A 26,566-nucleotide genomic window follows, 5' to 3' on the forward strand; every position below is an offset into this window, starting at 1 on the left:
AACGAAATAATTCCAAACGAGGGAGTAAGTAAGTAAGCAAGTAAGGGATAAGACAACAAAGAAATCAGACCACACTCAGCGACCGTGTGCTTGTTGAGTGAGCGCTTCCCTTTCCCTTCCAAAGCCAAACAAAAACAAACATAATGCAAATTGGCCCCACATTCTGAAAACAACTGCCCCGTGGCCCCACAAGCACCACACCACACCATCTTCACCCCACCCACCGCCTTTTGTCCTCACATCGTCCCACCCAGCTTGCCTGCCTGCCTGCCTAACATTGTTGGAGCGGTCTAGCCAGTTCCACTATCCGCAACTGCATCCTCAGCACTAATTCCATACTTCGTCCGTAGACCCTTCATAACCAGCGCCGCTACACCAGCTACAGTCTTCGCCTGCGAGATCTCAAGAACAGATGTCTCCAGATCCAAACTACGTCGAATCCAATACTTAACTTCCAGTCCCATGAGCGAGTCGATAGGGAAACTAGCGATCTGCTTCTCGTCGAGTCCGGCCTGCGCCGAGAAATTGCCGACGCGTTTCCCGAGTTCGCGGATAATGGTGCTCTCGCATTTCGGGTCGTTTAGGAAGGAAGGGTTGTTGGCGATGGCTTCGAAGAGGCGGAGGAGAACGTCGGCTTCTTGATTGTGCGCTTCGGCTTTGCTGGTTCGCATTAGGGATGGGATGTTGAAGCGCACGTCTTGCTCGAATGAGGCTTTGCTGTTGTTGATTTCCATTTGGTCCGGGTTGAGGAAGGAGGTTACGCCAACCATTATGTCTAGTGGGGAGGAGATGAGGGTGGGAGGGTCGGTGGTGGTGTTGGTGTGTGGTAGGGCGAGACGGAATGCGTCGATGACTTCTTGCTCTGAGAGGGAGAAGCGGGACTGTGTTTGGAAGAGCTCGACTAGGCGTGTGTTGCGACTGAAGTTGCCGACTTCTTCAACCGCGCCGAGGGTGACGCGGGTTGCTGGAAGGCCTAGCGAGCGGCGGTAGGTTACGAAAGCGTCGACGAAGGTGTTCGCGGCGCCGTAGTTGGATTGGCCTGGGTTGCCGGATGTTCCTACGACGGAGCTGAAGAGGACGAAGAAGTCGAGCTGTTTTCCGGAACAGACGTTGTGTAGGTTCCATGTGCCACGGATCTTCGGGCCTTGGGGTGCGATCCATTGCGCGTACGACATGTTCGCAAAAAGCTCATCCTTTTGCAGTTGGGCAGATTCAGCACGCTTTCCGGGATAGATTGGTAAGTTGGGAGGTTTACCTGTAGTACTAAGGAGAGATTGACGACTCCTGCGAGTATATGCTCACTGGCAGACACTGCTTGCTCGACGCTATCAGCGTTTTCGACACTGCCGTGGACTACAGCCACTGTGCAGCTCTGGCTCTCTAGCTCCTTGACGTAGGCTTGGTCAGACTCAGATTGTCCTGCTGATCGTGACATTATAACCAGATGTCTAGCGCCGTTGGTGACCATCCATGTCGCTAGTACTCGACCGATGCCGCCGAATCCACCGACAAGCAAGTACGACCTTGTAGGAGAGAAGATGTACCTCTTCTCGATGGGCTTATATTTGAGACTATGAGGCACGTCTGGCATTTTCACAACTATCTTACCAATGTGCCGGCCTGTCTGCATATGTCGGAATGCACTTGCGATATCGTCTGCCTCGAACATCCGTGGAAACAATTGCGCCTGCAGACGCCCTTCTTGACAGTATGTAAACATCTCATTGAGTACACTGTAGAACATTAGTACCCATGATTTTTTTTTACTGTCAGTACGGGATTCGAAACATACCCCCGAACAAGATCAGGACAGTCATCGAGCATCTCACTCAAGTCAACACCAAAGAACGAGCGGTTATTTGCAAAGTGCACCATCTCCAGCTTTCCATGCTCCAGCATGTCACGCTTACCAATCTCAACCATCTTGCCCATTGGGGCCACGCAGTCCCAAGATGCATGCAGAAGTTCGCCTGCCAGTGAGTTCAGGACAAGGTCTACACCACGTCCGTTTGTAGCAGCCAGGACACCACTGCAAAATGAGACACTTCGAGAATCGAATATTCGATCTCGTGAAATATTAAAGTTCCTTATGAGGAACTGGATCTTTTCTTCGCTGCTAACAGTGGCATAGATCTACAAATCGATGAGGGCTGGTCTATTGATGGGGAAAGGAGACATACCTCAGCACCAACCATGCGGCATATGTCGATCGCTGCCAACCCAACACCACCGCACGCTGAATGAATGAGCACAGTCTGCCAATAGACTATTAGAAACCGCCTTTCTCAGAGCATTGACGACTATCTCACCTGTCCTTTGTTCAGATTTCCTATCGTCAAAAGGGAGTAGATCGCCGTTGCGTAGACACAGGGCATCGCAGAGGCCTGCTCGAGCGATATATCGTCTGGAATACGCATGCAATTTGTTTCCTGCGTGATCAATTGAGTCTTGAATGTGCCCTGCTGAATGACGATCACGGCGTCTCCCGCGTGCAAGTCAACCACTTCCGATCCTACTCTGCGGACAACACCGCTGCCCTCTAGACCCAGAGGAAGATCGGTCATGAGTAGGCCCAAGGCGAACATGAGATCCTTGAAGTTCAAGCTAAGAAACCTCATCTCCACTTCTACCTCATTCTGCTTCAGGCTCATCTGTCGTTCTTCTTCCACCCACTGGAGCGTATCTAAGACACCGCGTACTCCAGGATGGAGGCGGAGGGGTCCACAGTTGCCTTCAACTTCCAGCTGCCTCTCTTTTGATAAGCCGTTGCACCTTGTTGTATATACAATGCTGTCTTCAATGGTGTATTCATAATCTCTGCCAGACGGATTGGCCTTCTCATCGAGAAACTCGTTAAACACGCGGACTAGAAGGTCCGCAGTAGTATCAATAAAATCGTCAATCTCAAGGGTCCTGAAATCCATGCCGGTCTCAGCTCGGATGGTACGTCCAAATCCCTGTATAAGTCCATAGCGAGGATCAGAGCACGTCTTTTGAGAAAGCTGGGTGACCCAGAGTGTCCGGCGGGCAATAGAGAGATAACTCCTAAGGTTCGAGAAAGACTCTCCTGACAAGTCGTAAAGGAAAGGACCATCAAGATCAAGAAGTGAAATAACAACACTTTTTTCAACATCTTCGCCGAATATACACCATTCCACAGTATGCCCATAATTTGAAAGCTTCTTTTCAATGACCGCTGCCCATGGGTGCTTTTGAGTTTGAAGCGTTCCGAGAAGGCCGATTACAGACATCGACGGCTTGGACAGCGCGTTCCTTGCTATCATGGTGGCAGACATTTGGAATGGAAAGTCTTCGTCATCTACGAAGTCTTCCATTTCCAGGAAGCCTGCCTTAATGAGTTCGTCGTTCCACCGGTCTACCTTGACATAAGGTCGATCGACACGCTGGTCTGAATCCCCTAACCACCATCCAGGGAGAGTGCCCTGTTGGAGAAGTCAATCATTCCCACTTAGAACAGACTCCAGCGCCGTGTAAAAAGAATGAAACAGAGTATACATACCATAACCCAGTCAATATAAGGTACGTCTGGCCACTGAGATTAGCAGATGCTTGGGATAGGGTTGCTTTCATCGTACCAGCAGACAGCTCATGGAGAACAAACCAGCCACCAGGCCTCAGTAGTGTCTTCACATTTATAAGAGTCTTATTCAAACTCGGTGTAGCGTGTATTACGTTGGATGCGATAACCAGATCGAATCCTCCAACTTCAAAACCCTGCTCTGCAGGCGACAGCGATATATCAAGGACCGCGTACTCTAATTGATTTCCATATTTCTCCTGCAAGGGTATTAGAAATCCAGGAGTGACATCTGTCACAACATATCTGGCGAAGGATCGTTCTCCACTGGCATCGACTAGAGCTCTTAGAGCAGCCACCGTGGCGGATCCCGTTCCAACGCCAATTTCGAGGATTCGCAGCTGAGGACTGGAATGTGCGACGAGGCGGAAAAGTCGATCCCAATTGAAAATATCCACTGCGTAGGCATATATGTCTTTCCACGAGTCACGCGGAGCCAGTAACTGTGCCGCTGATTGTTTCCCGACCATCAGGGACTCGATCTCTGATTCAAGACAGTATCGCGCATCCGCAAAGAACCCCGACAGTCTCAGATCAGGAACCTTGTCAAGTAGGCCTTTCCATAGACTGAGGCGTTCGCCAGGGCTCATTAGTGCCCATTTCCGTGCCTCTTCAATGCTGTGATAGTCTTCCGTTCTTATCCGAAGAGCCTCGGACTGAATCCACTGCTGATACTTTGTCATATGAGGCACGGTTGGTGTTAGATTACGGACCAGAACGTCAAAATCTAAAATTGCCAAAACAGCAAGCCTAGCTGTTGTTTCTAGTCCTGTATCCACACCAGCGCGCCTGATTGAGCCTTTTGTACGATTGAGACGGATCTCTGGTTTGTAGTCCATGTGAGAGCAGAGAAAAGGCTCTTCACGTACGATCGCTCCTTCACTTTCTAGCGCAAAGAAACGGGCGTCCCTCATGAATAGGGCGATGCTGCTATCACTGCGTATCAGGCGGGAATCCCCTCCTAAACTACCAGACATAGGCCCAGACGATGTAGGACTGACCACCAATGACATGGTCTCGCTACTGTGCGTTAGGTACACCTCACCAATATACGAGGGAACACCAACTACACCAGCCCCTGGTGCAATACCGCGACATGCCGCAACACAGTGTAATTGCAAGCACTGGTCGATGGCGGTAGGATGAATAAGATAGCGACCACTATGCAGGCTTGGATCGTCTTCAACAGTCGCCGCGGCTTCATAAGATGAAGGGCTAGCTGTAATGTCATGCAGACCTTGGAAGGAAGTCCCGTATTTCAGTCCCGCCTTCTTCAGCTGTCGATATAAATAAGGCGACGAGAGAGGTCTTGGGAATACAGCGGCCCTTGTCGGCGGCGGTGGATCGCTCAGTGTACCAGACTTAACTTGGCCAGAGCAGTGCTTTTTCCACGAGTTACCATTATACGAACTAACCGTGAAGTCGTACCATGAGGATTCCACTAGGTCATTTACTGTGACTGGTCGCATGCTTGTTAGAAGCTCGTATTCAAGACTCGGCTCCAAAAGCAAGGCATTCCTGATCAGTATGTTTCGCAATAAGATCGTATCCGAACCGGTGAGTTGTCTGGCGGCCTCGGCCACCATGGCTATGTAGCCAGCACAAGGAAACACTATTTGGCCGCCAACATTGTGGTCCCAAATCCATGGAACCTCATCCAGGCGGAGAATGTTTCTCCAACAAGGCTCTAAGTCACCCGATTCTAAGGTGCGTGAACCAAGCAATTCATGATGTGGGAATTTGCGCAAACGCCACTGTCGAGGAGGTCGACTTTCGGACCAGCCTAAGTCGTCGTATTGCCAGGGATAAGGTGAAAGGTCGTTCAGACAGGTTCCAGAGCCGTTGACGGCCGCAAAACGAACCCGTGAGCCGTGAAGATACGCCTGACCCACTGCTTCCAGAAAGGTGGAAGTGGAGCCCTCCCCTCGCACTAAGGTCGGACAGTAGGTGTTCGTTGTTTCCACATCCTTGGAGATCTGACGGATAGGCCCCGAAAGTGCTGAGTGTGGCCCAATCTCTAGGACAAGGGGCTGCAGTAGTTCAGACGCCGACTTCAGCGCTGCACCCATGGCAGCAGTGAACTGGACTGGTGATTCCAGGTTCGCCCTCCAGTAAGCTGCATCCAGCTGGCTTGTATTCTGGATTTCTTGCCCAGTCATGGTCGAAAACATTTGAGCTGCCAACTTCGGCCTACAGGACACGTAGGGACGGATTAGTTCCTCATAGTGGGCTGCTGCGAACATCATGTGGCCTATCAAGTGTTAATGTTGATCCTCGAATCGAGACAGTGCGACTTACTAGAGTGATAGGCAACTTGGACAGGGAGCATTTTCATTAGTATGTCCGGTGTGTCGCTGCGTATTCTTGATGCCACGTCTTCCAGCGATGCCTTGTCTCCCGATAAAGTTACACTTTCAGGGCTATTATAGCAGGCGACAACGACACCACCTGTAATGTAAGAACTGACGTGTTTTGGGTTCATACCGACTGCCATCATAGCCCCCTTCCCCTCGGACTGAGAAGATACTTGACCACGGTAGTATGCTAGAATTATAGCTGTCTCCATAGAGATAGCTCCCGATGCATATGCAGCAGCAATCTCCCCACTAGAATGACCAATCACTTTAGATGGGTGTATATCACATGACGCGAGAAGATTGACCATAGCCAACTGAATGGCGGTGCATAGCGGTTGGGAACACTCCGCGCGGTCCATTGTGGTTTGGTCGCCGTTCATCAAAGTATCTTTAGTCTATTAGCATATCGCCATATTCCGGTTAGTGAAAGGGAAAACAATACCATGTAAGAGCCACTTTGGCGGGTTTGGAACGCCTTTAAGGGTATTATCCATTATCTGTAAATCGCTGGAGAATTGGGAATATGCTTCAATGAGGCCCCTAGCCATTCCAGACCACTGTGCACCTTGGCCGGTGAAGGCGAATATCATCTCCGATGCATGCAGCTCGGGTAAATGTCTCCTTTGAAACGCATCGGCATTTATTGAACCGCCGTCTGTAACCACAAAAGCACGATGAGATAGATGATCCCTCCTAGAACCAAACGTGAAGGCAATATCTCCCAACTTATGAGGGTTTTGGTCGATGTATGATCGGAGTTGTTCAATTTTCTTATTCAGGGCATTTGCTCCCCATGCAGATAAAGCTAGTATCTGATTTGGTTGTTTTCTTGGTGCCAAGATTGTGTCGCGCGGTTGAAACGCGTCTAGTATAACCTGGTATCACATCAGAGCACCGTCGCGCAGAGGGTGTAAGGGCTTGTTTAAGGAGACTTACATGCGCATTTGCTCCTCCGATCCCAAAGCTGTTCACACTCACTCTCGCCTCTTTGTCCTCCGGCCATGGTAATGTGTCTATTGGTACCTCTAATTTGCCCTCCTGAAATGGAACTACGTGGGTAGTTTAGTTTGGGAGACTGACATAGATACTCAATTTCAAGAAACTTACTCTGTGGGTGAGGGGTCTCAAAATATATATTTGGGGGAATCTGTCTATGTTCTAAGGAAAGGACGGCTTTGATCACACTGGTCAAGCCAGATGCGCCTTCCATGTGGCCAACGTTCGGTTTTACCTTTTCGCACATTAGTTGATGCAAGTCAATGTAGGCTTATGTAAAGAGAACGTACCGCACCGATAAATATCCCTTTCTCTCCGAAAATGCTAGTCACAGCCTGAGTTTCTGTCACGTCACCTATAGTTGTTCCCGTTCCATGGCACTCGAACAATGCTGTCTGACAAGGGTCGCTGATCCCCGCCCTGCTGTATGCTTTGCGGATAAGAGTCTCTTGGCTTTCCCGGTCCGGTGTTGAAATGTTCGGAGTCTTTCCATCACTGTTGGTTGCTGTCGAGCGAACAATTGCCCTGATGGGATCACCGTCCTGTATGGCAGCTTCCAACGGCTTAATGAATATGGCATTGATGCCTTCTCCGCGCCCGTATCCGTCTGCTGAGGCATCGAAGGTTTTGCATCTGCCATCGGGAGCCAGGACCAGATTATCGGACATTGTTACAGACATTGTAGGAGAGAATATAATACTGCTGCCACCGACAATAGCCGCCGAGCAGTCACCAGAGTATATTGCCTGACAAGCTTGGTGTAATGCGACCAGAGAAGATGAGCATGCCGTTTTATATGTGATACTATTCACGCGTGGTAAGTTAGATGAGAGGGAAAGATGTAGAGTTGGATACACTCTGAGGGAAAACCAGTGGATTCAACGTACCTCGGGCCTTTGAGGTCAAATTCGAATGATATTCGGTTGGCAAACGCAAAGTCGCCCGTCCCCATGGCTCTGAACCGGTCGATGTACTGAGTATCTTTGCTGGTAATTTCGAGCCAGTCCTCTCCAAAACTACCTACAAAACAGCCGATGTCGCGGCCTCTCCAGTCTATCTGGCCGGCATTCTCCATACACTCCCACACAACCTCGAGGAGAAGTCGTTGTTGAGGATCCAAGCTTCCAGCTTCTGAAGGTTTTCCAACGAAGTCCTTGTCAACCTTGCCAAGATATTCTTCCTGCAAGAAGTACCCATGTTTGGTTTTGATTTCATGAGGTCTGGTTGGGTGATAGAACGAGTCTCCATGGTACCTGCCTGGAGGGACTTCGCCTAGGGCGCTTCTTTTCTCCACTAGCAGCGACCAAAATTCCTCTGCAGTTCGGATGTTACCAGGGAACCTCATTCCCATGCCCACAATGGCAATGGGTGGTAGGGGGCCGCTTGGCAGTTCGCCGATCTGACTCCATGGCGTGGTGGGAGGTTGCTCGGGATGAGGTTGTTCCCCGACATCCTCGATGTGGATTGCAGAGGCCTCCACCACGTGCTCGCTTCCATTGTTTATGGCCATGTGACTGAGCTGTACTCGAGGCGTAGGAAGCCCAGGCGGCGAAATCTGCTGAAACCCACAAAATATTCTACAGGTGCATTGCTAATATTCTCACCATACAATGTTGATCATATACGTTAGCTGTCCAGTTTCGAGTACTGGGGAGCAAAAACTCCGGTTCTGCTAACTCCCCGGCAAGAAAGTCGCCGTATAATAACCAGACCAGAAGAACATGGGTTTGCATATGCATGATGCAGTATATATCCACACACCCAGATCATTGGTGGGAGCCGATTCGACCTTGCGAAACGTCCATCCAGCATTATAAGCTGGTTGAGCAGCCAAACGACCATCGATATCCACTAGAATATGAGAGTGGGATATCTTCACAAACATCGGAGATATCTGAGACTTGTTCGCATTCTAGAATCTGGAATCTTAAAGTGCAATAGACTTCAAGCGTGGCACACAGATACTGCGTTACACACTCCATCCGAGGTCAGGTACAACTAACCATAGGAGTCCAGATGTGACGAAACCGGAGAACGGCTGACTAGCGACTGAGTGATCATATTTTAGAACTATAAGGTGTGGAATAATTCGAGAATTGAAATCTGAATCCTGCACATCAATACCTCGGTCAAGGGAGGACCGCAGAATATAGCGAAACAAGCCTTGTTTGGGTTGATGGCAAAAAGAGAAGTACAATCCATAATAATTTATCACGATTGCGAGCCTGATTGCGCCGGGAATTCAGAAGGTTCAACTGCCAGGTTCCTGGTTACTTTCTGGATCAGTAAAGTCAGCTTGCAAAGGCACCTGAACGCCCTTATGAGTGGACAGAGTCAACTTGCGCATGTACGTCCTTGTACACCCGGCACCTACTTTTCGGGGCTTTTCATCGGGTCTTTATGATCCGCCAGCACGAATTGACACATGCCTACCACATCTAAGAGTTTATCGCTTATCGACTGTCACTTTGCTGGGCGGTGGTTTCTCTTGAAAGATGGACGTAGTGTAGGAAATATTCTCATTAGTAACATGCATGTGTGTTCCCAATCCAAACTAAGCCTTAGGGTTCGATGTTTGGGTACAGCCAAAAGTGTACCATATAAGCCCCAATACGATTTATTCCAAGGCCAGTTGCTCCAGTGGTGCCTGATATACGAACCTCCCATAGATCGCTAGTACAAATAATCAATTGAGCATGTGTATAAATACAATACCCTGGAAAAATGACTCAATCCTCAGAATGACCATACCGCTGCAAGAGCCACAAGTGTACAGAATTAGACCCTACCCAGACCCCTGTTGGTCGGAAATCAGGAAATTGTCATAAAGGTCATCATGGCCTTGTAATGTATGTAAAGGCGATGAAAGCTCAACACTGTCAACAACCTCGCCAATAGATCCTAGTAAAGCTCCATGGGTAAACGAGGAACCAAACCCGGAAGGCGACTGTAACCGAACCTGAGAGTAGTCAGGCATTCCACCGTCCAGCGGTTGAAATCCCAACTGCATCTGCGACTGTAATGCACTCATATTCCCATCCGGGATATCCAAATTCAAGCTCTCATCAGCAAAGAAGCATTTTGACAGTGCCACAAACTGTTGGAAAAGATTTTGCATCGTGGCGATAGGCTGACTCATTGTCCCACTGTGCGCGAGACAATTCGCTACAGCCTTAAGGATCTGGAAATCGCCGTTATGACATGTTGCTACGGCGTTGCAGAATAGTGCAAAGCATGCTGTGATGGGGTAGTATAGGAGGGTCCTGTTGGTTGGTGCATATTAGCACTGTCTGTTCTGTATATGCTGTTTCAAGTTCAGGGGCGGGAACCAACCAATGTAGATAAGCAACCGTCTTTTGTGTGTCACTGGACTCGCAGATTGTTATTAGGGCCTGTAGCTCCTGCCGTGCTGATGTGAGGCACGTCTCTATGGTGGCTTGTCCCGGGGCGATTTGGTGGAGGTATAGGATGCTGGTCATTATGGAGTGGTAGGAGAAATTGAGGGTTGCTATTTCGCTGTTGACGTCTAGGCCAGTCCAGCTTGGAGATGGAGTTTTGATCTGGATGCCACGTTTGTCAGTTATTATGGGGATTCGAAGGATATATTAGGAAGGCTAGTGGGTCTACCTCATCAATATTCCTGCGGATGGCATCCATGTCCCGCAGAAGCTTCGCGCCTATGCTAGTGAAAGACCGGAAGACTGTGTTATCTCCTATGGAACAGTTGACCAGGAAGGGTATCATCGTGTCCTGAACCTTGGCTAATTTCAAGTATATTAGAATGAGCGTTGAAATAGTAGCTTTCGATGTCACAGGGTCCACCCTCAGATCAGATTCCACTGTAAGCATTCTCGGTCTGCCAAGTTTCCATGCGTAGTTCCTGTCCAGAATGTAGCACCACATGAAGCAGTAGTATTCCTCTTCACTTGAATCGTGCAAGTCAATTGCACCAGGATAAAGACCGATATCCATGCATACTCTGCATGCCGTTTTGGTCAACTCTTGGCAGGTGCTAGCGTCACCTGATCCTTGATATAGAAATATCTGTCACAATCTGTTAGAAATGATGATGCATGTGGGAGGCCTAGCAGCTTACTCCACATAATATAGTCTGTAGCAAGGAAAGCGAAGACTCCATGAAGAGGGGTATCCTTCTCAAGCATCGTTGAGCAGTCTCACGGTAGAGTAAGGCGCTATTCCGCAGACCCTGAGCCAAGAGACCATCTCTCTCAATGGAAGCTATCGTATTGAGAAACTTGTAGGCCACCGAATTGACACAGACAGTATACAGCAAGGCCTCGGGTGGTGTAGCAGTGCCCAACAGAATGGAAAGCCCCATATGCTTGAGGGTTTCTTTGCTGATATGTCTGAAATAGTCCTGGACGTAGGATCCAAACTTGTTGGTTCCGATGTCTGGGAGAATTTGAAAGATAAGTAAGAGCTGTATTCGGCGAGAGAAGATGGATTTCATACACACCGTTCAGCATCCAATACAACAGCTCGATGGAGGGAAATTTGCGCAAGTCCTCGTTTATAGTTTCCTCAAACAGCATACCTGTACATTGATTATTGCCACCTAGCAGTTGGCTTGCAATAAACAGAGCAAACTCTAGAGTCTGGTGCCTGTCACGAATTATATCCATCGATTGTCCTGATTGGGGTGGTTTGATCATCTGGGAGTCCGTGAGAGGAACGAGGGACATCCAGCCAGGCAATTCGTGATCCATGTCAGTTCTACCGAGGAACGCAGAATATCTGTCATCAAGCATATTCAAGACATCATGGTGCATGTGAGGTGAGAGGTCATTGAACATGAAACCCTCACTTGACAGTTCGGCAGAGACTTGTCTTGAGCGTCGGCCTGCAATCGATGACTGAGCAACAAGAGCCCCATTCCTTGGACTGCTGATCTCTCTGGTTCGCCTTTGACCGGCCTCTCGCTTGGGAAGCCGTTTCATGCCTCGGGTTCGAGTGCAAGCGGTCATTTGATCCTGGCAGTTTCCGCATGGGTCTTCCTTATCGCACCGAACCTGATACCATGTTACTAAGACGTTTCAGCTGTGGAGAGGAAAAGGCATCTTAATTTGTACCTTCCGCGCATGGCATGCATCACACTGTAGGATATAAGTTAGACGAAGTCTATTATAATCTTAAAGAGGGGTTACACACCACACGGCGCCGCAGCATTGTGAGAGATGAACGTAGTCACCGTTCCACTATCAAATATCGTATCCAAGCCCTCTCCGGTGACAATTATAAACTACGACCCAACTGCCATCTCAAGCCACGAGTGCGGGCGGAAGCGCTCGCTCGAGCCAAGAAGGCGACAAAAATAAGTTGCCAAGGCCAGGAACATGGCGAAGGGCACCACTGCGCCACTCTACGAATAGGGCTCACCAATAGGGGACAAGTATATTAAAGAATACTATTCTTAATCTTAGCCGGTTTCTTGGTTTAACTTTCGCTGTTCAGCCAACTAGGTTGCTTTATTTATCGTAAGGAGTGATTTCCGCTGTGCTGAAAAGTCAAGCTGGATAGGGGCGGGTTCCACGGATCCCGAATGCCAAGAAATTGAGTGAAAATTCCTCTGCATTCTTGGTGAGGCCAAGTGGATATCTAGTGGTCTTACTGCTACGCTGGATAATAGGGCGAAGACAACCACACAGAGTGAATATTAGAGGACTACGTCGCGGGTATACTAATACCAATCATTGGGGCCAGAAAATAGAGCATAAAGTACTGTTTAAGATGTTGGCTAGCGCCGGGAGAAACAACACAATAGCCCCGTCTTTCCCAAAAACCAAAGAGCACCCAGAAATCTAAAGACAGATAGGCCCGACGTAGCCCATAGGATAACCTTGAAATACCAAGCCGTACGATCCGTCGACGTAGTCTGGAGGCACATTGTCAGCAAAATTTTGTGACCTAAGTTTAGTTGGAATGAACATACCGTCAAGCATAGATTCCTCACACTATCGTTGTTGATCAGCAATGCCAGTAAGCCATTGCATAACGTCCACAGTAGCACCAGATTGGTTCGGAAGGTTTTGTATGAGTCCTCCAACTGCACCTCCTTTTTCTCCATCGGTTCCTGCCAGGGTGAAAGGGCGCGTCGGACAGTTAACTCGAAGTCGATATCGATATCGGCCTGTGGCTTGTCAACCTCTTCAACGAAGCTTTTCTGCGTTTCTGATTTCTTAGTCTTGGCGGATGGAAGGGAGGCCGTGTCATCCGAGCCTTTGGTTCCCCATGAAACATCATGCCAATTGCAGAATGCGTAGACGTTAAGAACATTGATTGTCGAAGGCATCCCGAGAAAATACGCCCAGGAAGATGTCAGAAGATGCCAAGGATCGCAATAGAGTATGCTCGCTATGATGTAGGTTCCGTACGTTGAGACCAGCGCGATCAACACTAGACCTGTAGTCGAAGTGAAAAAAGAACCCACGAATCCTCCAGCCCCATTATCGAAATCGAGATCTATATTGCCGCCGGCGAATGCCTGGGCTACAAGATAAAATGATAGTACGAGGATGTAAAGTTGAACAATAGCGAAGTAGAGAAAGGTTAGAATATAGGAAGTTTGGGACCTGCAATTTGTTTTTAGTCTAGGAACTACATGGCAGGCCCGGAGCACTTACCCTTTAGGTCGATTTCCTAGCGCAAGGAAGAACTGCTGCATTAAGAATGCCAGATATAAAGCCTTGATGATATTATTGACGACAGGTGTTGCATCGTTTCCAAATGGCCATCCCTTGTTTTTATTCGTCGCACTTGGAGTTCCAACGATGTCCATGATGACCGAAGTAGTAAGCCAGTAGGAAGCTGTCTTGATTAGCGCCATTCGCTTAGCTATACGCAGAAGACGTACCGAGAGAGAACCAAGTCATAGTAAGTTGACAGATGTTATAGACGAGCTGCACATGCAGGAAAATGAGCCGGAGTATATTATGGCCACTTTTGTAGATGCGGTTGAAGTGCATGACCGAATAGAGGCTGGCTGCGAAGGATCCATTCAACCATCGGCGCCTTTGACTAAGAAACTCTGGAGGTGCTGCGTTGCTTGCATTAGTTTGGATGGGTTAAAGTTAAGGGTAGAACATCTTACCTTCTGGAACGTCTGTTTCTCCCTTCGAGGCCTTCACATAACTGAGCGTCCATTTGTATCCCGCTTTTGCAACGAGCTCAAAGCACAGGATACGGTCCTCAGCAAGAAACATGTTTTTCTTAAAGATATTCATGCCTTCTATCCCCTTTTTACCAAGTTTCTTTGATAAAGTATGGTCGCCATGGAAATACTGTTCTAACGGTCGACCCATGATAGCACGGTAGCGGTAGGCAGAAAATGCCCCCGGGAGAACACTGACGTACCCAAAGGCACTCTCCAAAGGTTTGTCCAATATGTTGGATATCTTGTACTCGAAGTTCTGCGCAGCTACCAAGGGATTGACTATCTTTTCCCATCGTGGGCCGAGTAGAGCATGGATTTCGCCACAGGCGCCTCCCAGATTCTTGTTGTTGTAGAACGCCTCCCAGAGCGCAAGAAGGGATTTGTGACCCGGCTTTGTTCCTGCGTCAATCAATATACAGACTTCCGGGTTTAGAATCCTTCCAAACGCATTGAATAACCAACGATGTGAGTTGATCTTCTTGCTGTTCTTTTGCTTCAAGCAAAAGATCATCTGTACGGGCGGCAGGTTCTCAGGACTGTCGCTCTGCGGGCGGACTAGCTGCTGGGAAGGGGTTATCGATAGCTGTGTGGTATATTCGAACTATGTCAATGACTTTAGTCAGCCTTTGAATATGTCTTTTATGTCGGTAGAGGAGGGTACAATACGATATGAGCCACTGTCTCCTTCCCATCGACATCATGTTTCATGATTCCATCCTGATATATGCCGACCGTGGCCAAGACATCAAGAGTGTTCTTATCGCAAGGACCAATACCATCGAACACAAGACAGACAACAATCTTTTGCCAGGCAGGTCCCCCCTTGTCCCAGAATTGAGTCTTCTTTAAATTGACGATATCTCGAATATTCTGCATGACTCCGTGGAGAGTCCGAGAGGTAAGAACTTTATCCTCGTTGTAATAGGTGATTGCGATCAGAATCTCGGTATGTCGATTGAACATGGCGGCCCGCAAATTATAGCCATTGCGTAAATTGAAATCATCGGGGTCGCAAGTTGCAGCCGTGTCTAGGATACAGGGTCAGCTGGAATTCGAATGAGCAGGTCCCCTTGGTTTACATCGTAGGTGAGTGAATTCCTCAGCTGTAGCCTCACTTGAGTCGCGGTATTTTGCTTCAACCGAATTGCGAATGGCGCTAGGCACAGGATAGTCAACACTAAGAACGGATCCCTGAACTAGATTGATCCTGCGAGTTGGGTAGCGACGCAAGCCTGAGCTAAATTTCGTAGTCTGTCGTCGCTGCCAGGATGTCTGACTGGCCACTTCGGATTCACTTTGCTGGTGCGGATCCTCGTAAGGATTATGCTGTATGATAACAGGAGGCCATTGTGAGCTGGTAGAAGGATGATGGTTGTCAAGTGGCGCAGGTAGCAGCGAGTGGGAGGCATCTTCATTCTCGTTGAACGAATATGAACTGGCCTAGATTGGAATTTAGCCAGTAATTCTTCATGCTGCTTTCGCGGAGAAGCCTACAATGGGAGGCGTTAGCTGGCGAAGTGAGTGGTGGTTACTCTCCAACTCGAATGAGAGAGGGCGTGACGACTGATCGTGGGCATTATCCATGTTGGTTTGATGTCCAGAGCTTTCAAAAATATGATTGAGAAAGCGTAGTAGGCGTTGAATGAGGCGCGCCTTTTCGACGGCTGCAGATGGACTCACTATGTCCTTCCAGATACTGTCAGCTCTCAGGGCTAGTATACCAAGTACCTCCCACAAGTGAATGTCTCAGCAGCGGCACATGTTCTGATTGGATCGCCAACGACCCGCCCTTATGCCGAGCCAATTAGCGGCCTCTAAATCAACATTCAAATATAGTCGGAATTTGGACCAGCCTTCTATCCAAATATTCCAAGATTTGGTTCAGTAAGAGTTTTGCCTTTGGGTAGCGAAAGTCTCAAGACCCAGTTTAGTCCGTGGTTGTTCCTTGCGGGTGAGAGATGCTAGGAAAGAACGTGTGGTGCAGCGCTGGAAGACTGCCGGTCATGTTTCTCGGCGCGATGACAGCGATACCAAGACCGAGTGCAAATGCAACAATAGTTTTTTCTTATTTATGAGTACAGCTATCCCTATTGCCTTACTATTGATTGGAGATCTTGCGACTTCTATATCTACACTGCCTAAAACAAACAGGCGTGTTCCGCATTATTGAGCATGTGCATGCCCTATCAAGTTCAACCTTCGCATCACCATAGCTTCATGCTGTCAAGAGTGATACGGCTGTTTGGATGTCCTGCGAACATGGAAGTTCAAATCCAACTCGATAAAAAGGTATTGCATTACACAAATGAGGACCAGGTATCCGGCCATGTCGTCCTTCGCAGTGATACCGAACTTGACATTGCCACGATAGCAATCAATCTATCTGGTCAGGCAACATCGAGGCTAGAGTCAGGGAAGCTGAATGAAACACACAAGGCATGTTCTGCCACTACGGCTCTGAATACGATTAGACTAACTTAAACAAAAAAGCTCTTCCAACGCAATGAACAAATATTTCCGCCCGTCAACTGTGCCGGATGGTTTACTTCGGGGGGCGTCACGATGCCCCCGGGAGAACACTCGTTTCCATTCTCCATTATGGTTCGTGTTTGCATCTGCGCACAAATTTGATGAATACAGCATCTAATATGTCTTAGTTTCCTCAAGTCTCCGAATGCTACAAGGGTAGCACTAGAGATGCCGTTCGCAAGCGATCAGCAGACCGTCCACCACACCATCTCTTACGAAAGCTTCCACCGTCCAGTGGAAATTTCAACACTCCTGAGGAAATCAGATATTCTCTGGAAGCTATCATCATACAGAATGGGCTCATGTGCAGAACCCACAGAGCCGTTGAGTATACCACCTTGGGCGGCTATAGCCTGTGCTAACAGCATCGAATAGACCCGCCAAATATCCTTTCATCCGGTGTCTGCCATTCCCAAGCCATCACAGAGTGTAGTAGTCCGAAAGACTGTGACATGCAATAAGAAGGCAGCGGGGCTACTATGTCCACCACTAACGTATGAGATCCAAGCCGAACTGGTGAACGGGCCGTTTGTTCTGCTGGGACACCCAATAGCACTGAGTGTAAAGATCACCAACATCAATGACGAGAAACCTGATGTATCACTAAGGGACTTCCAATCCATGCTTATCGAAACAACAGATATCCGGGCACATGGGATTATGCAAAGCGCTACCCGCTCGTGGATTATACAGACGATAACAAACTTGGGACAACCATTTTCAACTGCAATGCCAGCGTCTGGGATGGTCATGACTCTAGACGATGCGGTATGGAGTAGGCATCGTCTACCACATTGCCTGACACCTACATTTGAAACATGCAATGTCACTCGGAGCTACAAGTTGGAGATCAGACTTGGCATTGAATTCGGGCGAAACAATGTGAGTTATCAAAAGTGCCTCTTAGAATTCTGAGCTAACACTGGTTTCAGTCAAGGATATTAGAGTTTCTCTTCCCAGTTCGCGTTTTGTCTCCATCATAGCTTAAAATATCAACATCAATATAAAACTTTCATAACAGCTGGGTTGAATATATCCATGATATCCCAAGTGTTGTAGTGCAGGAGCATCTGGCCACTACGTTTGAGGTTCCCTAGCCTGGTTAAAAGTCTGATTCTAGGCACATACTGTACTTGGTGAGGAGAAGCATAATTACAAAATAAGAAGACCTTTATTTAAGTACAATGCAAACAATGTCTAAAGATTACTTTCACATCGCGAACTAGCCAGAAAATCCCCCTTAAATCCAACCCATAGCCCCCGTCACAACGAGTCCCAACATTCCCAATGCAAGCTTAGTAGAAACCTGACTACGGCACGAATATGCCGCATTCTTCTCCGATCCTGTCTCAGAAGCAGCAGAAGAAGTTGAACTTCCTGTCTTAGTCGCTCCCTCACTCTTTGTCACCGATGTACCCGTAGCCGTTGCAGTTGGATACGAGGTGACCGTTGCAGTTGCGTTGGTATTTCCTGTGCACCAAACATCCTCCCACGCTACCCCGGCCTCATAAAGACAGTCGGTGAGGTCTTGGACAGATTGATCTATGGCATAACTCCACAGAGCACATTCGTGATAGTATGATCGGGAACCGGCGGGCTTCGCACAGTTATCGAACAGAGATTGGTAATGTTTGATATTTGGCACGCCACATGCTGCGTCTTTGACGGGAAGTTCGTATTGGCCAGAGCCGCCGCAGGTGGTTGATGCTGCTGCTGAGGTGGTGGTTGTAAATGTCATTGTGGGAGGCGGTTCAATTGTGAGGCAGTTAGAAAAAAAGTGGATGGTTAGTGTATTATGCTTATTCCATTTATTTGGGAATTTATATTGGATTATTGGCGCAAACTCACTGAGGATGGGTCTGGTACTGCCAAGAACAACCAGGAAATGCCTGTCTCTTCCCGGCTAAAAATAGCCGGTATAAGCATATCGCCTGAGACATTCTACCAGGAGATGCTGAAAAGTGTGCATGGTTGTTAATGTGTGGCCCACAATGCAGAACTTGCGTAAATTCACAATGTCGATCATACATGGCTGTTTCTGCTTCAATTCGGGATAGGGAGGCCATCCCGGCATATCGACCAGCATCGGTCATCAGGAGACGAAGGATCATGGATATAAAATGGATGCAACGTCTATGATAAGTGACAAGCAAATCAACGAGGATTCATTGTTTTAACAAGATCTACAATACTCAAGAGGTCATTTTCAAGATGCGTTTCTCTGCGATCACCATCATCACCCTCATTGGCACTGCCTTTGCCGCCAAGGTCCGCAAATCCCATTTAGTTCCATGAATATGCAGTGCTAACAGAATCACAGCTCCCTGCCGGTGCTCCTTGCAAGCAAGATGGAAGTATGGGTGTTTGTGAATCGAACTTGTGTGTGGTATGTGACATCCGTATCTTGAGCAGGCTCGGCTGAAGACTGACTGTCATTGTATAGCAAACCCCCAGCCAGGCACAGGGTGTGTGCAAATGATTTACCCTCGCAATACCTAGTGTGAGATTAAAGGTCGCGTGAGAATTTGTCGGAAGTATTGGCCATAGCTAATCGAGCTATGTTTGGTTCAATCCAACACGTTCGCCATTTGTTTTTCTTGTATCTAGTTTTGACCCACCACATTTGCGGGTAATGGTCGTGCCGTTCGTTAGCAAAATGACACTTTGAGTCATCTACAAGTTGATTCCTGCCTCTTGCCCAATAGTGTGGAGAAGTAATATGTAACCATCGCGCTGATCTGAGCCGACATGCATAAATCCGAGCCCCCCTGTAGCTCCACATTCCAGCCCCACCCCCGCTGTGACCCCACACGAGGAAGGGGGGCCTCACCGCAGTTCCGCCTTTTCAATAGACACAAACCTCTTTCTGCCTAGACCTGAGCTCTTGAACATTAAATTCTACGCTTAGGCGAGATTAGCATTGTTTACAGGTGCATAACACATAGTAATAGTCAAGATGGGCAGCGCTGGAGAACCAGTAAGGCTCCGATCCTCTTCTTCTAGCATACCACACTAATTACTACATACAGACCGTGTGCCATGGCGCATCTGTTCCAGACATAACAACTAAGGGATCAGAATTCGAATCCATCGCTTCCTGGAGAGAGCGAGTTGGTATCAACACCGACGCTCAGATCCGTCTGGTGAAGCTGTCGCATATGCGGTACCAGCATCCGGATCTGGATCAGATTACTGTTTTCCTAAAGGGTTCGTAAATACGTAAGTTCGGACTTAGCAGCACGCTTGCTAACTCACCCAGACTTTGGCATGCAGATTGTCAAGCAAACAGACGACCAGATCTGGTATCGCGGCTATGGACCCGACCCTTATGTTTACTATGCAAGGAAAGGACCTAAGCAGTTCCTGGGTGCTACTTTTGAGGTCGAGTCATATCAAGATTTGGAGAAGTAAGTAATCCCCTTTTCTGCTAGCTTAATTGAATATACTAATTGAAGCAGGGCACTGCAGCTTCCGAACGCCAGTGGAATAAAGGAACTGGTCGACCATCCCGGCGGTGGTTACTTGGTCACCTTCACTGATCCGGAAGGATACCTTGTCAACCTGATCCATGGACAGGCGCCACGGGAGGCAGGAGAGTATCCGGAAAGATTGATTGTAAACTACGAGGCAGAGAAACCTCGTCTGCGGAAGTTTCACCGATTCGATGTCGGACCCGCACCCGTGCACAAGGTATGAAGCACTTCAACTATCAAAACCCATAGTCTAACAGTAATAGCTTGGCCACTTTGGATACTGTGTACAGGACTTCCCAACCATGCTTGACTTCTACACCCGGAATTTCAACCTCGTCCCGAGTGACTTCCTTTACGTGGAAAAGGACGGCCAGAAAGTGAATGTAGCAGTCTTTGCCCACATCGATCGCGGAAGCGATCCCGTTGACCACCACTCCTTCTTCATGAGCACGAACGAGACCTCTCATGTGCACCATTGCTCCTTTGAAGTTCACGACTTCGATACCCAGCAATTAGGACACTACTGGCTGGCAGGAAAGGGGTACAAGTCGGTGTGGGGAGTGGGACGGCATATCCTCGGTTCGCAGATCTTCGACTACTGGTGGGACACGACCGGTAACATGGTCGAGCATTATGCAGACGGAGACTTGGTGACTGATGAGACTCCAATTGGGTACGGTCCCGCTGGAGATGAGTCGTTAGCAGTTTGGGGACCCGATGTGCCGCCTACGTTTCTGAAATGATTGTATGACAATTCAACTCTTTGTGATGTGCCATAGCTTATACTTTACTAAATGCAATCCTGGCTTTTAACGACAGCTTCGCAAGTGGTCTTTTCTACCTGGCATCATAACGGATGCAATCTTTTCCCTCTCTCCCAGCTCTTATCGCAGCAATGATCAGCACCAAATCTTACCCCACACGTCATAAACCATTGAAATTGGTGACTAGCATTCCATCAAGTCATCTTCTGACGTAGTATCTCACTGTCAGCCGCTTTGTCGGCAATGCGGAAAAGATCCCACATCTCAAGTAGCCCCGCAAAGCTACAATGTGGGACCAACCCCTCATACAAAACCACCAGAATCAACCGAATTATACAACCAGTATACTCAACCAACAATCTGTACACCCAGCACCTCAAAGTAAAACGTCAATCATGTCCTGGACACACCTCATCCGCTTCATCGCCGTCGAAGACAGCCAAACCCACCTCGGTCAACTCGTCGACCCCACCCGCGATGTCGGCGAAGACAGCGTCAATGGCATCGACATCGCAGCCTACCTAATCAACGGCGACATCTTCAATGGCCGCGTAACCAGCCAGATAATGCACGTCAAACAGGTACGTCAACCCTCCCCTCCTCCCCCATCTGAACAAAATCTAACACCACCAAACCAGCTCCTCTCCCCCCTTGCCCCCTCAACATGCACCTACATCCGTTGCCTAGGCCTCAACTACACCGACCACGCCAAAGAAGCGAACCTCTCCCTCCCCACCGCACCAACCATCTTCTCGAAGCCTCGGACAGCCCTGAACGGCCCGTACCCGGCCACAATCAACGTTCCGAAATGCGCCCAGGATGGAACAAGCGATTACGAAGCGGAGCTGTGTTTCGTCATCGGAAAGACGGGTCGCGATATCCCTGAGTCAGAGGCACTGGATTACGTTCTGGGGTATACGGCCTCGAATGATGTCTCTGCGCGGGGGTTGCAGTTTGTTACCTCTCAGTGGGGGTTCTCGAAGGGGTTGGATGGGAGTTGTCCGATTGGTATATACCCCCCCCCCCCCCTATTTCTTCTATTGGTTGTGGTTGGGTGTTGTGATGGGTGGCTAATGATATATTTAATGTGTGAATAGGGCCGGTGCTAGTCTCCACTTCTGCGATCGCGGATCCTCAGACTCTGTCTGTCCAGGCTATTCATAATGGTGTAGTATGTCAGGATGGACACACGGAGAATATGATTTTCTCGGTGAAGAAGACGATCGCGTACCTGTCACAAGGTACGACGTTGGAGGCCGGAACTATTATTCTTACCGGGACGCCGGCGGGAATTGGCTTCTTTAAAGAGCCGAGGGTGGTGCTCAGGGATGGGGATGATATTCGGGTTAGGATTGGGGGTGTTGGGACGCTGGTTAATAAGGTTAGATATGAGTAGGCTCATCAAAAGATGTTATTAGGTCGGTGGGAGGTGGAATAAATGGAGAGTAAATAATAGTACACGATTTATGAAGAGCAAGATACTGTGTGTGGCAGGGTGCAGAGTGATGCGGTGCTACAACATATTAGGAGTGGTGGCTAGTTAGCTCATTGCGAATACGCACGCTAACTTTACTCGTGATAGTCCGCATTACTCCAATTGCAGTCTAGTCCCTTCCCAATCACGGCACAAAAGTCCACCAATCAAAAGTTGCTTCGAAATGAATTGAGCAGTGATTGACTAGCCACAATTAGCTATATACTCCATATCACATATATACAGATCCACAACACTATATACGACCCTTCTTCAACCAGCTAATAACTTTCACACAAGCTTAGTTGATGTAGCTAGTATCAACCCAGTCCTCCCAGTCAGATCCGAGAAGCCAAGAGATAGTGATGGGCTCAGTCAGCTCAGAAGAGAAGCTAGCACGGGGACCCTCAGCGCCAGTGCCGGTGTTGCCGTATTCAACAAAGGTGACGTTCTCGGTGTTGGGGGTGGAGGTCGACCACTCAGTCCAGCCGAGGTGGTTGATCACATCGGTCATGGAGGTCTTCTGGAAGCAAACGCGAGCGTACTGGGACCAGGGGCGGCCTAAAATATTTGGTTAGTAAGCTGGTAGCTTTTTAAACGAATTTAGGCTAGTGGCATACCGAGGTAGTAGGTGCCGGAGGAAACATCGTTGCCATCAGCAGCAGCGACGGTGGACTTGTGGATCACGTAGTAAGAGTCGTCCGACTCGGAGGAGCGGCCGTTGGCGGTGATGGAGGCGGAGCTGGGGCCCTCGAGGACGCGGATGTCGCACTCGTGGAACCAGGCGCGGGCGTGCTGTCCGAAGATGAAGTCACTGGTTGTTAAGTTAATGCGTGATTCGCTTCTTTGAAGGTTTGATGGGAGACATACACGGCACCCTCGATGTAGGTTCCGGCATAAACCTGGTAGCCGGTCTCGGCCAGAAGGGTATCTGTTATAGGGATTAGCACTATCGGTTGGCATATCTGAGGTTGGTCCTACCCTGGTATCCGGTGAACTGGCAGGCGTAGTATCCCTGCTCGCTAGCATAGGCGCTCACGGCGAGAGCTTGGTGGCAGGCCTGACCGCAGGTGTTGGCAATGTTGAGGTTGTAGATGGCCGAGTTCTCAGCGTAGTTACGGAGGGTTGCTGCATATTGTTAGCGAAATCATAGACATCTCCCGGCCTGGCGGACTAACCAGTCTCATCGTCGTTGTCAACATCGGCCAACGCGATGGCGTGGGTGATGTTGACCAGGTTGCTGGTGTAGGTGGTAGTGCTAAGGCCTAATCAGTATCGTCGATTTCGTAAGGACAGCGACGAACGTACTCCTCAGTCTGACCGTAGACGATCAGCTTTCCACTGAGAGCGGGAATGTACACCTGCTCGTCGTAGGATCCCTCCTCAATGAAGATGGTCTGGGTCTCGGTCGAAGTCGTGCTGAGAGCATCAACGGCAGCGCTGATCTGTCCAAGCGAACACTATCAGCCACACATCTGCAACATGCGATCGACAATGGAGATGCTTACCGTGTCGTAGTCACCTCCGGACTTGGCAACGACAATCGCACCGGAAGGAGCCGTCATGCGGCTCGCGGCCAGCGCGGTCGCCGCAAAGAGAACGGACGCAAGAATTGACTTAACCATAATTGCTGTTAAGGATCGACTGATCGGCGATTTTAACTTTGCTGCTGATGGAGGAACCAGAGAACGCTGCGAGGCCTCGTTCTTATAGGAACCGCATGCCCTCCAGTCATCATGAGCTCTTGTTATCGGTCAGTATTTGCCTCATAAGGTTCAGGACCTCCGTGTGGAGACGCCGGCGGGGTTCTGTCACAGCCTGAACAACTATATCTGAGAAGGCTAGGAGGAGTGAGGCAATTGGGCCGGCCGTTGATAATGTGGAGGCGTTCAAAGAAGCTTCTTAGGGCTAGTGGAACCGGGTCTTCCACCAATTGCCTTGAGGCTGGAAATTCTTAATTTATGGGCAATATAAATGATCGAATGACAGAAGACCCTAGGCCTATATCAGAACATCGTTATTAGCCTAGATGATTTCATGGCTTGGCAGGAACAAATGAACGCTGAATTTCGCCAAGCTCCAAGCTGTGAGACAGGGGCTTCTTGGCAGTCTCATTCCCATTCCAGAATCCCTGGGCTGCCGGATTCCAGAATCGCGTTCCATTGTTTGGGCCCTGTGGGGTGCGCGACGGACCAAAACCCTATACTGTACGTAATTGCATTCTCGCTCAACCGTCTCAGTTCTGTGCGTGCAGAAATTCGACCATATGATGTGGCCTAAATCATACACGATAGAGAGCGGCAAAAATTTGCTCCCGTTAATTGGCGAAACTAAGCAACTGCAGCTGACATTCGCACATCGTTATCTCCTGTATTGGCACTTAATGCACGGAAGGAACGGATGAAACCGCACGGTGTCTCTTGGTAGCCCGTTACGGAAAGAGGGTCGCCAATCCTTGGAAGCTTTCCGTTCGGATGACCCCATCCTCTTCTTTTTCCCCTCTTGAGTCTACAAGGCCGAACAAGATTCCGACACTGAGTCGCAAATGGTTCTTCCCCTTTTCGCCCTCCACCCGTGTCGGTGTGATTATTGGTGGGATCTTAAAAATCACGAAACACCCCCTTCTCGGAAGAACTCTGCCGTACATGCTTCCCGGCGAACCAAGCTTCGTGGTCGAACCTTAGCAGAACCTGAATATACGGTATGGGGTATATCAAATAAGGATGACCGTCGGAGCTCGGAAGCATTCATTTAGGAAGCTTGCTCTGATTGCGTGTCACGCCAAGCTACTGCAGTACTTTCGGCGATAATCCGGTAGAATGGGTGGAGTCCGCTCCTTCGTATTCGTTGGGTGCCCATAATTGTGCAGTGGTTTAGAAGACGCTTAAGCCTAGAAGAAGTTAATTTAGAGGTGGAAATTCATGTTGATGGAGGGCTCACTGATCCGTTTGATCGGTGTGGTGTTGCTGTCGGAACCTCGATCCCGGGCTGTGGGCATCCTGTCAGGTAAGCCAGCAGTTGCTTCAACCCTCACTTTCCAACAGGAAAAATCTTTAAGCCTCAAAGATACAAGGTTTGTAAGTTGGTAGAGTGGTTGCTGCATTGTATTTCACAACCTTCCCCTCTTGGTAATAGTGATATCGGTATTACGATTGCCGACATAATATATATTGCGTGACGAGTAAGCGCAGTGAAGCACGCATTAGCTTCAAAAGTTGCTACCAAGCCACAACAACATCTGCCAAGACCTACCATATCGCAACGAGCTACTTAATACTTCTTAAATATATTAACAAGCATTGGAGCTCAGGGGTATCTAACAAGCGCCCGATAAAAAGCAGTGGACATGATGCTGCAGCGCAGACGAGCTGGAGTGACAGAAGTCATTTCCAAGATCAAAGATAGGGATTAAGTTGCGAGCACCACCTGACTAGGGGTGCCTGTGGACCGTCAAACTAGGGCCCTGGAGTGATGGAGGTTTATGGCTTGAAAGAACAAAGTCTAATTACTCCTTACTTCGAGTGCAGTAAGATTTTACACAACCCCTGCATTTCCCCGCCCACAGTCTGAGTTGGTGCCGTGGTGCATTACTGCTGAAATGGGTGAATGAAGTCTATTATTCATGCAACAAAGGTATTGATTTCAAACACAGATGGGCTACTCTTTACGTTTCCTCACCTCACATGGCGACGAATGATACTTCAGCATATATTGCAGGGTAGATAACTCCTTTTTGAACATAAACCTCGCCCATAAATTTTTCCATGCCTAATAGCTGACATCAAGTTTATCTAGAAGCAAAAAACCTTTCCTCAATCGAGATTTCCAGCATGCCTCGCTTGATTGGTACGGTATTTCTTGCCCATCGTGGCTTTCGTCTTCCTTGCGCAGGTGAGGCTGGCCAAGATCCCGAAAAGAAAAAGCCAGACTCCCGATAACCCACCTTTTCCTTGATGAACTTCTGTTTGTAGAATTCTATTATCGACTTTCCTCGAACATTCAATTGATATTTCTGCTGCCACTTATGACATGACCTAGGCACTACTACCGTATTGAACGACACGTTACTTCATGTCAGTGCCGACAGAATCTTGACGTTGCTGTTGACAAGAATAATCGTGGGAGTGGATGGCTGACGGATGTTTTTTTTCCTGATACAGCCTTTCCTGGATAGACTTCTGATTCATCGGCCACTTCATCTCTG

General features: G+C 48.7%; 9 protein-coding genes across 9 annotated transcripts; 4 read left to right on the top strand and 5 right to left on the bottom strand.

The window, feature by feature from the left end:
* Positions 1–290: 290 nt before the first annotated feature.
* Positions 291–8,461, bottom strand: BO79DRAFT_238723 (fatty acid synthase S-acetyltransferase; the record flags this gene model as incomplete). Its single annotated transcript, XM_025684840.1, has 13 exons — positions 291–1,193; positions 1,256–1,733; positions 1,793–2,133; positions 2,181–2,255; positions 2,310–3,443; positions 3,521–3,546; positions 3,597–5,849; positions 5,897–6,343; positions 6,398–6,830; positions 6,892–7,004; positions 7,063–7,186; positions 7,242–7,755; positions 7,839–8,461. 13 exons carry the CDS (start codon positions 8,459–8,461, stop codon positions 291–293), a joined length of 7,464 nt encoding a protein of 2,487 aa, XP_025537951.1.
* Positions 8,462–9,624: 1,163 nt separating this feature from the next.
* On the bottom strand, positions 9,625–11,765 carry BO79DRAFT_197785 (fungal specific transcription factor domain-containing protein; the record flags this gene model as incomplete). Its single annotated transcript, XM_025681296.1, has 5 exons — positions 9,625–10,214; positions 10,285–10,511; positions 10,579–10,995; positions 11,048–11,364; positions 11,429–11,765. The coding sequence occupies 5 exons, from the start codon at positions 11,763–11,765 to the stop codon at positions 9,737–9,739; spliced, it is 1,776 nt and encodes a 591-aa protein (XP_025537952.1). The 3' UTR covers positions 9,625–9,736.
* Positions 11,766–12,706: 941 nt separating this feature from the next.
* On the bottom strand, positions 12,707–16,286 carry BO79DRAFT_269479 (chitin synthase C; the record flags this gene model as incomplete). The annotated part of the gene is made up of 9 exons (XM_025687199.1): positions 12,707–12,844; positions 12,902–13,541; positions 13,593–13,776; positions 13,823–14,005; positions 14,060–14,723; positions 14,789–15,150; positions 15,202–15,562; positions 15,617–15,725; positions 16,258–16,286. The coding sequence occupies 9 exons, from the start codon at positions 16,284–16,286 to the stop codon at positions 12,707–12,709; spliced, it is 2,670 nt and encodes an 889-aa protein (XP_025537953.1).
* Positions 16,287–16,381: 95 nt separating this feature from the next.
* On the top strand, positions 16,382–17,634 carry BO79DRAFT_229901 (uncharacterized protein; the record flags this gene model as incomplete). Its single annotated transcript, XM_025684065.1, has 5 exons — positions 16,382–16,558; positions 16,613–16,723; positions 16,780–16,974; positions 17,027–17,533; positions 17,584–17,634. The coding sequence occupies 5 exons, from the start codon at positions 16,382–16,384 to the stop codon at positions 17,632–17,634; spliced, it is 1,041 nt and encodes a 346-aa protein (XP_025537954.1).
* Positions 17,635–17,891: 257 nt separating this feature from the next.
* On the bottom strand, positions 17,892–18,389 carry BO79DRAFT_219189 (uncharacterized protein; the record flags this gene model as incomplete). The annotated part of the gene is made up of 1 exon (XM_025683443.1): positions 17,892–18,389. The coding sequence occupies one exon, from the start codon at positions 18,387–18,389 to the stop codon at positions 17,892–17,894; it is 498 nt and encodes a 165-aa protein (XP_025537955.1).
* A 473-nt stretch (positions 18,390–18,862) lies between these two features.
* On the top strand, positions 18,863–19,130 carry BO79DRAFT_256616 (uncharacterized protein; the record flags this gene model as incomplete). Its single annotated transcript, XM_025686201.1, has 3 exons — positions 18,863–18,919; positions 18,972–19,037; positions 19,095–19,130. 3 exons carry the CDS (start codon positions 18,863–18,865, stop codon positions 19,128–19,130), a joined length of 159 nt encoding a protein of 52 aa, XP_025537956.1.
* Positions 19,131–19,537: 407 nt separating this feature from the next.
* BO79DRAFT_269482 (2,4,5-trihydroxytoluene oxygenase) lies at positions 19,538–20,939 on the top strand. The gene is made up of 5 exons (XM_025687200.1): positions 19,538–19,628; positions 19,681–19,858; positions 19,911–20,058; positions 20,110–20,341; positions 20,388–20,939. The coding sequence occupies exons 1-5, from the start codon at positions 19,608–19,610 to the stop codon at positions 20,865–20,867; spliced, it is 1,059 nt and encodes a 352-aa protein (XP_025537957.1). The 5' UTR covers positions 19,538–19,607; the 3' UTR covers positions 20,868–20,939.
* Positions 20,940–21,283: 344 nt separating this feature from the next.
* On the top strand, positions 21,284–22,284 carry BO79DRAFT_269489 (fumarylacetoacetate hydrolase family protein; the record flags this gene model as incomplete). Its single annotated transcript, XM_025687201.1, has 3 exons — positions 21,284–21,469; positions 21,527–21,896; positions 21,986–22,284. The coding sequence occupies 3 exons, from the start codon at positions 21,284–21,286 to the stop codon at positions 22,282–22,284; spliced, it is 855 nt and encodes a 284-aa protein (XP_025537958.1).
* A 278-nt stretch (positions 22,285–22,562) lies between these two features.
* BO79DRAFT_269492 (pectinesterase) lies at positions 22,563–24,000 on the bottom strand. Its single transcript, XM_025687202.1, has 7 exons — positions 23,871–24,000; positions 23,671–23,807; positions 23,541–23,620; positions 23,344–23,490; positions 23,233–23,293; positions 22,983–23,176; positions 22,563–22,923 (listed from the first exon to the last, which is right to left on the bottom strand). The coding sequence occupies exons 1-7, from the start codon at positions 23,985–23,987 to the stop codon at positions 22,664–22,666; spliced, it is 996 nt and encodes a 331-aa protein (XP_025537959.1). The 5' UTR covers positions 23,988–24,000; the 3' UTR covers positions 22,563–22,663.
* Between the last annotated feature and the right edge of the window lie 2,566 nt (positions 24,001–26,566).

This window comes from Aspergillus costaricaensis (assembly GCF_003184835.1).
Source record: "Aspergillus costaricaensis CBS 115574 unplaced genomic scaffold BO79scaffold_22, whole genome shotgun sequence".
Taxonomy (NCBI): Eukaryota; Fungi; Ascomycota; class Eurotiomycetes; order Eurotiales; family Aspergillaceae; genus Aspergillus; species Aspergillus costaricensis.